The 14,949-nt window shown below is 40.9% G+C and overlaps 1 protein-coding gene across 1 annotated transcript in view; it reads left to right on the plus strand.

Moving 5' to 3' along the window:
* Positions 1 to 14,204, plus strand: part of LOC118427097 (E3 ubiquitin-protein ligase TRIP12-like) — a 30,446-nt gene extending 16,242 nt beyond the window's left edge. Inside the window, 21 exon segments of the mRNA XM_035836733.1 lie at positions 100 to 107; positions 242 to 287; positions 289 to 369; positions 758 to 958; positions 1,674 to 1,865; positions 2,420 to 2,574; positions 3,146 to 3,395; positions 4,052 to 4,245; positions 4,873 to 5,012; positions 5,430 to 5,581; positions 6,160 to 6,302; positions 6,945 to 7,101; positions 7,637 to 7,735; positions 7,925 to 8,039; positions 8,501 to 8,655; positions 8,894 to 8,971; positions 9,180 to 9,266; positions 9,658 to 9,822; positions 10,345 to 10,458; positions 11,036 to 11,234; positions 11,776 to 14,204. Coding sequence (XP_035692626.1) covers positions 100 to 107; positions 242 to 287; positions 289 to 369; positions 758 to 958; positions 1,674 to 1,865; positions 2,420 to 2,574; positions 3,146 to 3,395; positions 4,052 to 4,245; positions 4,873 to 5,012; positions 5,430 to 5,581; positions 6,160 to 6,302; positions 6,945 to 7,101; positions 7,637 to 7,735; positions 7,925 to 8,039; positions 8,501 to 8,655; positions 8,894 to 8,971; positions 9,180 to 9,266; positions 9,658 to 9,822; positions 10,345 to 10,458; positions 11,036 to 11,234; positions 11,776 to 11,972 — 2,928 coding nt within the window. The 3' untranslated portion in view covers positions 11,973 to 14,204.
* Positions 14,205 to 14,949: the final 745 nt, after the last annotated feature.

Genomic DNA, 14,949 nt, shown 5'->3' on the forward strand with positions numbered 1-14,949 from the left:
CCCATCGACACAAGAATGAAGAATCCTATCTAAAATTACCACCTGTCCACATAGACCGGATTGTATCAGTCCCAACTAGTCTTTTTTGTTTTTTGGCAGACTTCATTGTATTTATAGCAGTACTAGAAGGTACACACTGGGAGGAACATTCTAGCACGTCTTTCTCCCACCGTGCCAAGTTATGTTTGATCAACTCTTGACAAAATTGAAGTTGTATACACTGGTTGTGTATTTCAGGGAGAACTGGTGGCACGTCCCCCAAGCCATCCTTCCTGGCCAGCCTGAACCCCGTCCCGCTGGGGGCGTGGCAGCACTGGTAGTACCAGCAGTGGAGCATCAGGCTCACCCACAGACAAGAATGCACCAAAGGTTGGTTTGTTTGTATTGTATACCTGGTAAGCTGCCTCTTGGTGGAACACACCAGGTATGTACTGAAGTGTACAAGCCACATGGATGAATTTATATGATCCACTCAGTTCTACTCCCTTTGACAAATGTGGTGGTTCTTTAATATGATAAAGGTGTTTCTTTCCTTAGATATGTTTATGATTGACTTTGTAGAGCTGAATGTAGAACTGATGGCAAATATTTTACAAGTTACAATATTATATCTGTGGCATATTTCTGGTTTGACTGATCCTTTGCTGATGTCCTTGATAAAGAAATGAATATCAATATGTAAACATGTGTTTTGGATGTGTTTAGTGAAATTGTATGCGAGGTTAAACTTACATGTACTGTACTTAATCTCTTCCAGGATGGTTCCAGTCTCGGTCTTCCCCGTTCTTCCAGTAACCAAGGTCTGGCTTCAAACAAGGAGAAGATTAAACAGTGGATTAAGGACAGAGCCACCAAGTTTGAGAAGGATTACTTCAGCCACGAGACCCAGGGGATTAGCCACCCGGCTCTGGATGTGCTGAGAAGACTGTGTGACGCAGTGGAGAAGTTAGCCCTAGAGGTAAGGATTCTAGTTCTTATCTAAAACACAGAAGGACTAGTTCTTATCTACTGGCTTCGTCTACTTGTACTTAGGATTTCCTCAGTTGGCCATATTTTTTTGCTTGTTTAATGCAGTTATGAAGTTTCCCATTCTGATGTTAAGTTGTTTTGATGTCAACAGTGTTACAATGGTGATATGATAAGAGAAGATGTCTGAGCAGTGTTCTTTTTAATGTATTAGACAATCCAGCATATATTCAACTTTGTTTAACAAAAAGTGTTCATTTATTCAGTCATTGATTGCAACAAGTGGTTTTTATTTGACAAAATTGTTTCTGAAGGAAAAACACCAAGTTAGTCACTGCTGGTATCATCTGGCTAGTCATCTGTTGTTGTAGAACTAGAAAAGTAGCATAACCTTGCAGTAACTGCCATTCTTGTCTGCCTTGTAATGCAAGGAAATATATGGTGCTAGTCTATACATCCTTCAAAATTTGATACAGTGCATGTTGCAATTTTTTACTGTGCGTTTCCAGTGCGCAATTTTTGGCCTCATCACATCACACTGCAAACATGCTGTGAAAGTCTTTAATTATGTTACTACAACACATTGTTTCTAACATGATTTTAAAGGCATATCAATGTCTTTTAGTGTGGCAAAATTACAGGGATTTGCATTTGTATTGAAGCTTGTTGCTTATAGTGGAATGGTTTTTCCTCCTATGTATCTACAGAAGGACAGAGGTATTGACTGCCTGGTGGACATCAGCAGGATTGTGACAGATTCTGACGTCTCACCGTTTGAGATCCAGCACAGCGGGCTGGTGAAGTCCCTCCTGGCGTACCTCACCAGTCAGAGCGAGAACGACGCCGTGACTCGCATCGTCAGACTCAAGAGGTTCCTGCACGTTTTCCTGGACTGCCCCGTAAGTACACAAGTGTTGCATCACTGTTAGTTCAAAGTTAAAATGCTTCCTACACCTTTCCACGACCACCTAGTTGTCTATTGCCCACAATAAATTGTGTGAGCACTACAGCAGAAGGTTGTTCTAAGCACTACAGCAGAAGGTTGTTCTAATAGTAGTGGTATAAGTTTAGCCATATTCTTTCTGATAAGAGCTAAGCAGAGAAAGCAATATGTACAGAGAAAGCAATATGTACCATGGCAGCCTTTAGCAGGGTTTGAACCCACAAATGCAAAGCAAATCCTTGGCTATTGCACTTGTTGTTTGCACCACCGTAGTGTGAGGGAAAACATACTGTCTTGTATTCATGAATTGATTCTGATTTTCCAGTATGTATAAAGAACATACAGCTGAACTTCTGATTCACTTCTAGCACATTTGCTGAATTTGAAATGTTTCAGCAATCCTGCTTTTTTTGGTTGCATTACTGTATATGTAATAGTATTGATACAAACATGTTGAAAGAGATTGCAGGTATCATAAACTGACTACTGACCATATCTTTCTATTTGCAGGCTCCAGATGGCACCATGGTTGTGAAGAGTGCAGACCCGAGTAACCAGCCAGCGTTGTTCCCTCTGGTCGCCAAGCTGAACGGCTGTATTAACCAGCTGGAACAGTTCCCTGTCAAAGTGCATGACTTACCAGGGGGAGGGGCTGCCACTGGAAGGTATGGACAGACTTCTGTAAATCTTAAAATGCTGTAACCTCTCACCTGCAAATTCATAATTTTTGGCATATACATTTCCAGTTTATTACTACTGTGATACAGAATTGTTACAACTGCATAGTCCCGTTTTATTGCAAAATTAAGTCCCAGCAAACAGGACTGTATTTACAATATTTATGTAATCATTAGCATAGTTTTAGCTATACTAGCAGATATGATATATATTTTCTTATTGTACAGTCATACAAGTCTTCACATAGCAATAAACTATATGTTCTTTAGAGTGTCATATAAAGTACAGTCTGTAGTTCATCAACATGAACTGACTTTGATCTTAATTGTACCTAACATGGTTGTACAGAAATAATATTGTTGTAGGCTGATCCCATAGCCCTGTCTACCTCTGTCAGAACATAAAAATGGAAAATAAAACATAGAAATGAAAATATTTGACAGACATGCAGACTCTCTATCAATTATTGGCTACAATTCTAATCAGTCAGGATCGGTCTATAAACGCTTGTCTTAGATATCTTGTGATATTAACTAGATTGCTATTCCTTGTATCCAGGGGTTCGCAGGCACTGAAATTCTTCAACACACACCAACTGAAGTGTCAGCTCCAGAGGCACCCCGACTGTAAGAACGTTAAACAATGGAAGGGTGGTCCGGTCAAGATCGACCCCCTGGCACTGGTACAGGCTATCGAGAGATACTTGGTTGTCCGCGGTTACGGGAGAATACGAGACAGCGAGGATGAAGACAGCGACGAAGATGCCTCCGACGACGACGTTGATGAATCTTTGGCAAGTGTTTCAACCGTAAAGTCACATCCATACATTCCACTTCTTGCTTGAAGTGTTGCTCAGTCCAAACATTGTACCAACTCTGTAATAACAATGTAAAAACACAGCACAGCATTTCAGTACTAGTCTGCTGACAGTTTACATAGAACAGTGTTCTATGGACAATTGTTACTGGTACAATGTATGGATTTGCATTTGCAGTGACTGCATCCTTATATGCTGTAACACTGTATTCAGTCTTTTGTGTACCTGGTATGTTTGTGCTGGAAGTACAAGGCCTGCTCCAATAAGTTGTCTTCTGTGTCTTCCTTCTACAGTCCATAACCTAAGTGTTTCTGGTTGCTTTTCAGTTTTTTTTGTCTGCTGTGAAAACCTTTTTCTTTTGTTCTCCACATTGCACTGAATGCCTTCACACTAGGGAAATAGAACAGGGGAAGACACATTAACACACACCACCATGTTTTCACTGTAATATAATACAGCATGCTAGAAGATGTTTCTTGAGAAAACAAAGTATCCATTCTTTGCATTAAGACATATAACAGCAAACCTTAAATAAAAATATGTTGTTGAACTTGGCATGACATGCAATAATTTTCAGAAGACAAAGTAAAGAGATCATGTCAATATGTTCTAATATTTACCTTGCCTTCTCCGTACCACTCTTACAGATGGCCACGTTCTCTGGGCCGAATGTGCGGCACAGACTGCAGTTCTTCCTGAGTGACCACCTGCTTCCCTACAACATGACTGTGTACCAGGCGATCCGCCAGTACGGACAGACAGCCGAGGAGGACAGGGAGACAGACGACGAGTCCAACCCCCTGGGGAGAGCTGGGATCTGGATCAAGACGCACACCATATGGTGGGTCTTCTCTCCGAGTGTTTCATGTTTGGACCAGCCCAGGGTTCTCTACAGGATCTGTCCTTCCGTCCCAGGACATGTTGGGATGGAAAAAAAGTTAGCACCACCTGTCAGAAAAATTTCAGGTCATTAATCCAAAATTGACAGATCAAATCAACAACTTGGTTTCCCAAGCAATGAGTGGGACGGAAAAAAATTTAAAGCTATGTACAGACCTCAGCCAGCTGAAACAAATTAAAAGTGATCTCTCAAACCAGTTAAGCTCACTGTAAAGGGACTTTTCCACTGGTCATAACAGAGTAGACAGACTATATTCACAATTACAGTATTCACAGAATCTTTGTGTGATGAGAAATTCTCCAAGGTCTTTCTGAAAAGTACAATGAACATTTGACCACGGCTTAACATCATGTCCTAAGGACTGCGACCCTTTTGTATGTAGCATGTATGGTGGCTGAATGACAACTGCCAGGTATAAAGGCCCAAAGTCCGGAGGCAGGGTCACTAACCTCTAGACGACAGTAACTAGTATGTGCAAACCTTAACTGTGAAATTTCAGTGATACAAACTTCATGTATTTTCAGTACAAAGCATGAGATGACATTCATGGGTTTCCCCCTCTCACAGGTACAAACCAGTCCCCTTCGATGAGGACAGTAAGACAGAACTAGTGGCGGCTGCCTCAGCTACCAAGAAGGGGAAGGGGACATCCCCCAACAAGGGGCCGGCCAAGGCAGCAGCTAGGAAACATGATGAATTGTGGAACGGTAAGTGTTGCATTCATACCATATTCTTGTACTTAGAATATCACAGAAACAAAGTGAAAATGAAGCTCAATGAAGAGGTAATGTTCCACTGGTCCTGATTGAAAGGACAGATGCTGTGTACAGTATTTACAGGTTCATTGTACCAGGGAAATTCCCCTAGCTCTTTTTGGCAAGTAGCGTACAATGAACAGTGGACTACATCCCATCCAAAGAGCTACAACCCTTTTCATTAGCAAGCATGTGAGGTGAGCAATGGCAGCCAGGATTCGAACTCCCAACCTCTTGGTCGAGAGGCTTGGGTGCTAACTACTGAACTACCCACACTGCTACTGTGCGTGGTTGGTCTCAAAACAGTTTCTGCTATGTATGCTCTTAATTTGTTAACCATATTGGACATCCATTCATTGTTCTTTCCAGAGGGAGTATGTCCAGGTCCGTTATCACCCCTGAAACCCCTGCTGGTGCCAACCCTCCCTGGGAACGTACGCATCGACGACCCGTCCCTAGAGGTCATCTGTTTAATGAGGGTGATCCACGCTCTCAACAGATATTGGTACACATTATTTGAGGTAAGTTTCAGTCTTTCTGTAGTGCCAAGTTAATACTGAGATTTAACACCAAGCAGTCCAAGTAATGGGTACGCCGGCTCCAGTGGTATGAACCAATGGCTACATAGATACCCTATATGAAATAGAAGTTACCAAGGTCGTGGTAGACTGAGGAAATCTTGGAAGGAGTGAGGTAAGAAAGACATCAATGTGTGTGTGTGTGGCATTGACTGCTGAACAGAGCCACTGGGAAGCGTGGTGGTGTGAATACTTGTCCACTATATTGCTCACTGCTGTGTCAGGGACCCATGCAGCAGTATCATCAGATACTGGACAATACTACTGTAAATGCATTTAAGTTTGTGGGGATTTAATTTCGCGGTAGCGGGAAAAAGGACTGTTCTTGGTAGCACCATGTACTGTAGTCTCTTACTGCCATGAAAAAATGTTTGTGGTGGTTTTAAGTTCACGGTAAATTTCCAACGCAAAAGCCGTGGACATAAAACCACCGCAAAATTTATGCAGTTACAGAATTCCTGGAATTAGATGAGTGTTTTTGTGTTTCTCTTAGTAACTTTTTTTTTCTCCCGTTTTCTCAGAATGCGCCCACGAAGCCCATCCTGCCCCCATCTGACTTCATCAACAGTAAACTCACAGCAAAGGCCACAAGGCAACTCCAGGACCCCCTAGTCATAATGACTGGCAACCTTCCGCCCTGGTTGGTGGAGATAGGCAAAGCCTGGTGAGTCATGCTTGAACTTGTCCTAAAATTATCATAAACTTCCTTGCACTTTTGACCAATTGCTGATGTCACGTATGCACAAGATCAGGTGTTGATAAGATCACTCACAGGAGTTTACTTTCTGAAGTAATTGGTCATCAGTATTGATTCTGAAGAAGGCGACAGTTGTCATTGAAAATTTGATCCATGTATACCTTTGTGCTGGAAAACAGTTAAGCATTGTACTTTGTCCTAAAATTGTTGGAATATCGGAAAAAATTTTATCAGTGTCACACAGTCCACGAGCTTTGGTCCGTATTTGTTAATTGCCTTGCACCAAATTTGAAAATCGTCTGAGACTCAAGCACATTTTTCCCCAAAAAATCTACCCCAACACATTGGATAGATCTTGGGACTTGGCCGATGTCTAAAGTTTGTACGATGATCCTATGAACCCTGTGTGTATAACTGCCAAAAATGTCATTTAGAGCTTTGTTTCCAGTGACATCCATCACTTTTTCAGTGTCACTGGTTTGTCCTCGCTAAAGAAATCAGGTAGTACATATGGAAAAACAGTTATGTCAAAATCACTAACTCACCATGTTTATATGTAAATGTCACTCTTCGAACAGTTTGTCTTATCTCCTGCTGTTGTTTCCCCAGCCCTTTCTTACTCCCATTCGACACGCGGCAGACCCTTTTCTACATGACGTCGTTTGACCGAGACCGTGCTATGCAGAAGCTGCAGGACAGCTCTCCCGAGGTCACCAGTACGGACTCCACAGATAGCAGAGTGGCACCAAGACTAGATAGGAGAAAGGTACGTCATGGACAATGCTTTATGTTTGCTGTGTGCTTCATTGTTCTTGATAAATATGTCATAAAGTGCTGCGTAACTGCACACCGGACTGGAACTGCTTTAAAAAAACATAACGTCAAGAATCATTTCCAGACCCACAAAAAGAAAACTTGCTTATATTATCCATTTTGTTTTTAACCATCTGAAACCTTCCGTGGATCATGGAATTTGCACTGGAGAAAGTTGACATCATTGCCATTTTTCTGTTTTTAAATTGCATGTGACATTTCTGCCAACATGCCACTTAACATGAATTTTTTTCTATCACACATATGCCATTGGTTATATCACACATATGCCATGGTTTTGTCCTAGGAGTTCTCAGAACTATAAACACATTATACCGGACTGATATAAGTCTGAACCTGAACCTCTGGATCTAAATCCAGACCTAAACTTGACTTTAAGTGCAAGACATCCGACTGCTAGGATGTTTAACAGATGTGAAGTCTACTCTTTGAAGACTATATCTAATACTTCCCATTCATTCTTCCAGAGAACAGTTTCTAGAGAAGACTTGTTGAAGCAGGCTGAGTCAGTCATGAATGACCTTGGCAACTCCAGGGCCATGTTGGAGATACAGTATGAAAATGAGGTGGGGAAAACTTTTTCTCAAAGCATCTTTTTTGCTTGTTGTTTAGATTTTGTCAAGATTTTGATAAAGCCAAGCAGACATTGCGTATCTATGATAAGTGTTCTATTGATCTACAGGATGTACAATCCATATCAGCATGTTCTGTTATCTGTGTTAATCGCTCATATCTGTCCATGTTGTCCCTGTCAGGTTGGTACAGGGTTGGGGCCGACCCTGGAGTTCTATGCACTGGTGTCCAGGGAGGTGCAGAGAGCCGATCTGGACCTGTGGAGAGGAGAGGCTGTGCCACTCCCAGACTCTAAAGGTAAACTAGCAACTTTACCAGACTGGTACAGTACTTTTGTACACTTCTGTTTTTGGCGGTGCCTCAGGGGCAGAGGCAGTCTTGTACATATGTCTTTTTTGGCAATGCCTCAGGGGCAGAGGCATTCTTGTACATAAATCTGTCTTTTTTGGCAATGCCTCAGGGGCAGAGGCAATCTTGTACATGTATCTGTCTTTTTTGGCAATGTGTCAGGGGCAGAGACATTGTTGTACATATGTCTGTGGTGTATGGAAGGAATTCAAACAAAATTTGCAAGTACTACCAAGCACAGACACAGAACACAGGAAAATGGGTGTTGGATTTGACTGTATTCTTCATGGATAGATAATTTGACTGTACTCTATTTGAGGCCTCTTGCTGTTTTTTTGCTGGCTTTTCATGTTGCTATGTATAAAATCCTCTTAATGTGTTCTTGCATTGCTCGTTTGTCTTTTCTGCAGGAAACCAAGATGGAACTTTGTATGTGCATTCCTCATTGGGACTCTTCCCACAGCCCTATGGCAGAACAGCCAAGCTTGGTCACGTGACCAAGGCCAAGATCAAGTTTAGATTCATAGGGAAGTTCATGGCCAAGGCCTTGATGGACTCCAGAATGGTGAGCTACATCCACAACTTTAATGATATTACAATTGCCAGTGTCTAGAGATGGTAATGTAGAGGGACTGGTGCATGTGGAAAACCTCCTCCCTCTATTATATACAATGTGATGGACTACCAAAAAAGTGTGGATTCTACTATAGATATAATCTGTGCTTGTTATGAACTTAGGTAAAGTGTGTCTTTTGTGGGCCAACAGTTGTTTTATTTACATGCTTTCCGTATCATTATTTCAGGTTGACTTCCCACTGAGTCTGCCCTTCTACAAGTGGGTGCTAGGGCAGGAGGCATCCCTTTCTGTCACAGATATACAGGTCAGCTTTGGGTTTATGTCATGCAGAAAAAATGCTTATGGTTTTGAGTACGAAACTGCCCAGCCACTGAGAAGACCCACTCTCTTAGATGAAATAGGAATAGATAGATAAAATCAATGCCTAACTGTCCCGTTTATTAATACCTTTTTATGCACCTTTTGAGAGATAGGTCTGAACCTAAGGCAAAAACTTCTTTTCCTACCTCCAGTATCTGGACCCTGTCGTTGCCAAGTCTGTGTCCCAGCTGGTGGATGTGCTGAGACAAAAGTCTCGTCTCCAAGAGGACAAAGCACATGTAAGTACGCTGCACACACTTCCTATGAAGTTTTTTTTAATGTTTCATTGCCTTGCAGTCATGGCTTCAACTTTCAATTCAAGTACCAGACTTACCAATCCAGCATTACCAAAGTGCCTAGCCAGGGACTGGCCCCTTGCTCCTCTCTGTGAGGTTACTCAATATTGTACGGTCCTGAGCAATAGCTACAGTAAAGGCGCCATAACTAGTTAGCTTTAAATCATGCAGCTAGATGTGTAAAAGTAAGATGTGACAGTTTGATGTAATATTGCTAGTTGCTGAAGATGGTGTGTTACACCAAAAGACCAGGTTTACAAGTACAGACTCTGTGGGCATCAGTGAAACTCTTATATGACAGTACACTAATCTGTGTATTTTGTTGTTCTGGCAGACTGCACAGAGCCTGCAGTTGGCCCTGGAAAGCCTGACATTAGATGGGTGTAGAATAGAGGACCTGGATCTGGACTTCACGTTACCCGGGCACCCAAACATAGAGCTGAAGAAGGGAGGCAAGGACATCCCAGTCACTATACATAACCTGGAGGAGTATGTCAAGGTAAAGTAGGATTGTGTGCTTAGTGCATTCTCTATGAAGAGCCTATACAAAAGGCTGTACTAAACTGGGCAGAGGTTTTTACTGTGTGGTTGTGGCCTCTAACCAGCTGACAGCCAATCAGAGAATTGAGTATTTCCTTTAGTTAGACTTGATTCTCTGATAGGCTGACAGCTGCTCAGAGGCCATGCTGACAAAAGTGGAAACCTCAGGCTGGTCAAGAAGAGCCTCCACAAGATATATTGTATAGGCTGTGGTCGTGGCTCTGTATTGGAGAATATCTCTTAATTCAGAATTTGGGTGTTACAGTTCAAACCATCACCGAAGTTGCATATACTATAGTCTTGTTGTTTTTTCTTTCGATGAAAAGCGGCCTCAAGGCCAAAAAACAAAAAAACATTTTCAGTAAAGAAACAGTTCAGATGTGCATTGTAACTGTAAAAGGAGTTTATAGGGTAGAAAGATTAGATCATCATGTTCTGTTTTCATATCTATTTGCAAATATTTTGTTCACTTCCCCTCCAGCTTGTAATTCACTGGACGTTAATAGAGGGCGTTTCAAGACAGTTTGAGTCGTTCAGAGAGGGGTTCGAGTCTGTCTTCCCTATGTCACACCTGCAATACTTTTATCCTGAAGAGGTAAGTGATTTTGATTATCATAATACAAGATTCCATGCTTTGCTTCATCCTACAAATACAATACAACAGTTTGTTGGGACCATTATATATTCATGTGAAATTTGATCTCTATCTGAATTGACAGGTTTTTTCAGCTCCCTACATGTTTTGGCTCAAGAATTGCATAATCATGACATTGTACTCTTGACATTTAAACTAACGATAGTAATCTTTTTCAATTTTTTTCCCTAGACTTTGGCCCAAATGCTAGTGATACAGTACAGTAAAGTAATACTGAAATGTATGAGGACACTTTTCAATGCCACACTTAAATTTTATGCATAATGGTTACAAATATGTGGGTATGGTTACAAATATGCATGTATCCTTCATTAGATAGGACAAGCACTTTTGTGAATAGGAAGCAGGGTGAATGAAAATTCTAACCGGAAACTATGTAACTCCACTGCCCACCCCAAAAAAGGCTAGTGTTGGCATGCTTTTCTAGGGTAGGTCAGGAAACAGGAAACACAGCATTTTTTTCCTGTGCATTTTTTTCCCTGGCCTAACGTACATTGTACCCATTGTCTTGTATCAGCTTGATCAGCTGTTCTGTGGCAACAAGACTGAGCCGTGGGACATAAAGATGCTGATGGAGACGTGCAGACCTGACCACGGCTACTCCCACGACAGCCGCTCCGTCAAACACCTGTTTGAGATCATGAGCAACTTCGACAACGATGAGCAGAGAGAGTTCCTGCTGTTTGTCACAGGGAGCCCCAGACTCCCAGTCGGAGGTGAGTGACTCAAATCAGCTCCTCTAGCAACAATATACGTGAAATGGTTAACGTTTCAGAGGTCCCATGTTCAAGTCCCTAACAGGCCCTGGTGTTGTACCTTTGGGAAAGGCACTTAACACGAATTTCCCACCTAAAAGATGGGTGCTCCCGAGCAGTACAACTGTTTCACTATTCCTTATACTGGAAGCAACAAGCAAGTTGAATAGATTTCTGCAATATACATTCTTCAACAGTTGAGAAATAGTAAAGCTATGCATGGTTTGCACAGTAACAAGTCGGTTGAAATGACACCTTTTTCTCAGATAAGGTGTCAGAAGCATCTCAAGTTAAACTTTTGTGGTTGTAGTAGTAGTGGTAGTAGTATCCGTTATTCGATTGTACTTCTGCTGGGTTTCCTTGACACAGTATAAGCAGCTTACAGTGATAAAAGTTCTTCAAAAGCTCTCACTTTGAATGTACATTCTTTGAACATGCTATACAATCTGTGATATATTTTGAGTCCCTGAATTGATTTCTCACTTGATGACATCTGTTGCAGGATACCGTGCCCTGAACCCTCCTCTCACCATCGTACGCAAGGCCGTGGAAGCGCCTGAGAACCCTGACGACTTCCTCCCATCCGTCATGACCTGCGTAAATTACCTGAAGCTTCCAGACTACACCTCCATAGAGGTCATGGCCAACAAGCTCCGAACAGCGATGAAAGAAGGACAACACTCCTTCCACCTCTCATAGTACTTGCTGAAGTAACACATCCCTTTTTTTATCATTTGTCAGAACACAGTAAAAACCACCACAGCCCCAAAACTGAGCAGCACAATCGGTGTTACAGACGAATCGTTAACAAGTGCATTCCAAGGGCAATTGTGGCTTGGTATCTGAAAGAGCTATTCTTAGAAGGCACATGAAGTCCACAAGGGGCAAAGGACTAACAGACTATGGAAATGTTCATTCATTGTCATGTTTTCAAGGAATATGATTCCATTGTAAGAATTGTACATTGAGATACAAATCCATCATATTTTAACCCTCCAGACAAAATAACTTTCAGGTCTGAAGTACCAGAACACAGATAATACATCTAGAACTCCAGGCTTAAAGCTCCAGATACAATGTAAGCATAGTACAAAATTCTACACAAGGCTCAAAACAACTGACAGCTTTGTATGTTATGTATAGCTTACAGTTGATTGCATTGAACTATATGAACAAGCTTCTATCCCCCCCCCCTCCATTTCTGCCACACTGTAAGTTTCCCTTATGTTTTCCACAATTGTCACTGATGTATAGATTCATATTTCTTTTAACACTTTCTTACATATTCGATGACACTTACAATGACACTTAAAATGTTTTTAGCTTGCGAATCAAGAGCTTTGGCAATCCTGGCACTAGAATGTTTCTCTTCTAATTACAAAGATGTCTATTTTCTATTCCTCACAAAATGTTTGGCGAGTTACATGTCCTTTCAACATCTATCCATCTGTGACTTCCTAGTGACTTTAAAGTAAACTATGATTACAGAAACCAACATTGGAGCCAATGTCAGCATTGGAGAGTACAAAATCATTGCACTTCTTACACTGTATTTCATGTTGAACTACAAATATCACCAAAACCTCTAGTGTTCACAAAGTCTCTAATCAATGTAATAACCTACCAAGTCGTGTAAGATAGCACAGACCTCTGGAAATGTGCCATAAAGTCTTACATAGTACGAGGCATGTATATAACTCCAGAACACCACCATTTCATATGTCACTACCATGTTATAACCTGCTGTAAGTGACACGATGAGGTTTTTGACTTAGACACAACTCAGATACTCTTAGAGTACCATATTTTCACCAGAAAGGACTGTCAAGACCTTATAGAAAAATGGGTCACCAGCATCTAATTGGCTGTGACATATTATCAGATGGGGGGAAGAAATATATGCCAACAGAACAATTGTGGAAAACATTGTATACTAGTACTATTTTTACAGAACAGATTTGTAATGTAGCCCCTCTCGTCTACTCTCCAATCAGAATTTAGACTCTGCCTTTTTTTGGACGTTTGCTTGTTTTCGGAATTTTTATCAAGCTTTCCACTTTGCCAAACTGGCTCGCAGACCAAAAGAAAACGTGACAAAATGGAAATCTTGACAAAAACGTCTATGAAGACTTCCAAAAGAAGCCAAAGCCTAACCTTTGCTTTGAGAGTACCTATTGCCACTACCACCACTGATATGTACTTGACCATGTACTTCTTTCCTTGTAACTATAACCAAAAATACAAGCCCCAAGTCCTGTGTATTTTCTGTTCAACAGCATGCATTTCATATGTTCCTGTTAATAGGAGTCTCCTGTTGCATTTTTTCCATGTCTGTGTGCTTTTATGTACAGGCAGCTGTAAGCTTATGTACAGATTCTAGGCTTTGTGCCTTGATACAGCATACTATGGAAGAAAAAAATAGTTGCCAAGGCTTCAGACCATTGCTGGACAAATAAGAACATACATTTCTTGGTAACAGTACATGATAAACAAGTATTCTCTTCCTTTTTGTTGTTCACTTTTTATGTTTTGGACGTATCTCCTACTGTCTTAATGCTGGGTATTTTCTTGGAAACCAACGACAGCAATAACAGTATGTGCAAACTGAATGAAAAATTGACAAAAGTTGGTAAATGCTGCCAGCATTGCAAAAGCTGTAATATATTTATTTCCTCTTGTCATGAAGCTAAGCGAGAATTTTCAAGAAGAACATTGAAGGATAAGTCTTTTCACTTGTTACTATTCTGTGTAGAGTTGAGTTAGTTCCAGGTATGAATTTGTTCATTTTTGTCTTGTCAGATTTAGTGTAGTTTTGCCATTTCATTTGTTAAGATGATGTAGAATTGTATATGGAGATTGATGTACTCCATTCTGGACATTTTCAACTCAAAGTGGAATTAAACTTTATTTGCAAAATGTCCGCAAAACATATTTCCAGTACTCGTTTCTGTGTCCTGACTTAGGTAACTTAGTACAAGATAGAGAACTTTTTAAAAGGTTTCCTCACTTAGTTGTTTTGTTTATTTGTAGCTTTTATCATTGTACAGTTTCATTGCAGCAATATGTACCTAAGTGCTGTATTTACTCTTAGAAGAAATTGAAATGAAGTTATGACAGTAGGATTTGATGACTCCATCTACATGGTCCAAAAATCGTTTTAGAATTCCTTCATACCCAGTTATCAATATTCAGTACAACTGCAGCTCTTTATAAATCTAATTGAGAAAACAATGCAAAGTGAAAATGTTAATTTTGCTAGGGAGGAAACCTTGAATAGAATGCACTTTCATATGAATGTTAAAGCAGCTGTCACATTTAATACCCTAATCGCTTGCTCTTCATTTTGGACACCTATTTCTATATGTAACGTTAGTATAATTTTTAATATGATTTGCTTTAGATTTGATGCGTTCAATATTGAATTTAATGGCAAGGAATTCCAGACACAATATTTGAGCAAGCCCGGCGTCAAAGGTTCAAAACTATCACTAGCTCGTTTTTTGCCCCCCTGAAGCAAAGTGGATTTTTGTCCTTTGGATCTGCAAATATCGTCTGCACGCCCAAATCCGTCGTTTCCACGTAAACAAAGGCGCAATGTTTTGTGAGAAAAAACCCCAACATAATTTGCATTGTATTCCCCTGATTCCCGAAGACACTGTGTTAAACTGGGCGTGTA

The sequence above is a fragment of the Branchiostoma floridae genome, chromosome 12 (genome assembly GCF_000003815.2).
Source record: "Branchiostoma floridae strain S238N-H82 chromosome 12, Bfl_VNyyK, whole genome shotgun sequence".
NCBI classification, from domain to species: domain Eukaryota; kingdom Metazoa; phylum Chordata; class Leptocardii; order Amphioxiformes; family Branchiostomatidae; genus Branchiostoma; species Branchiostoma floridae.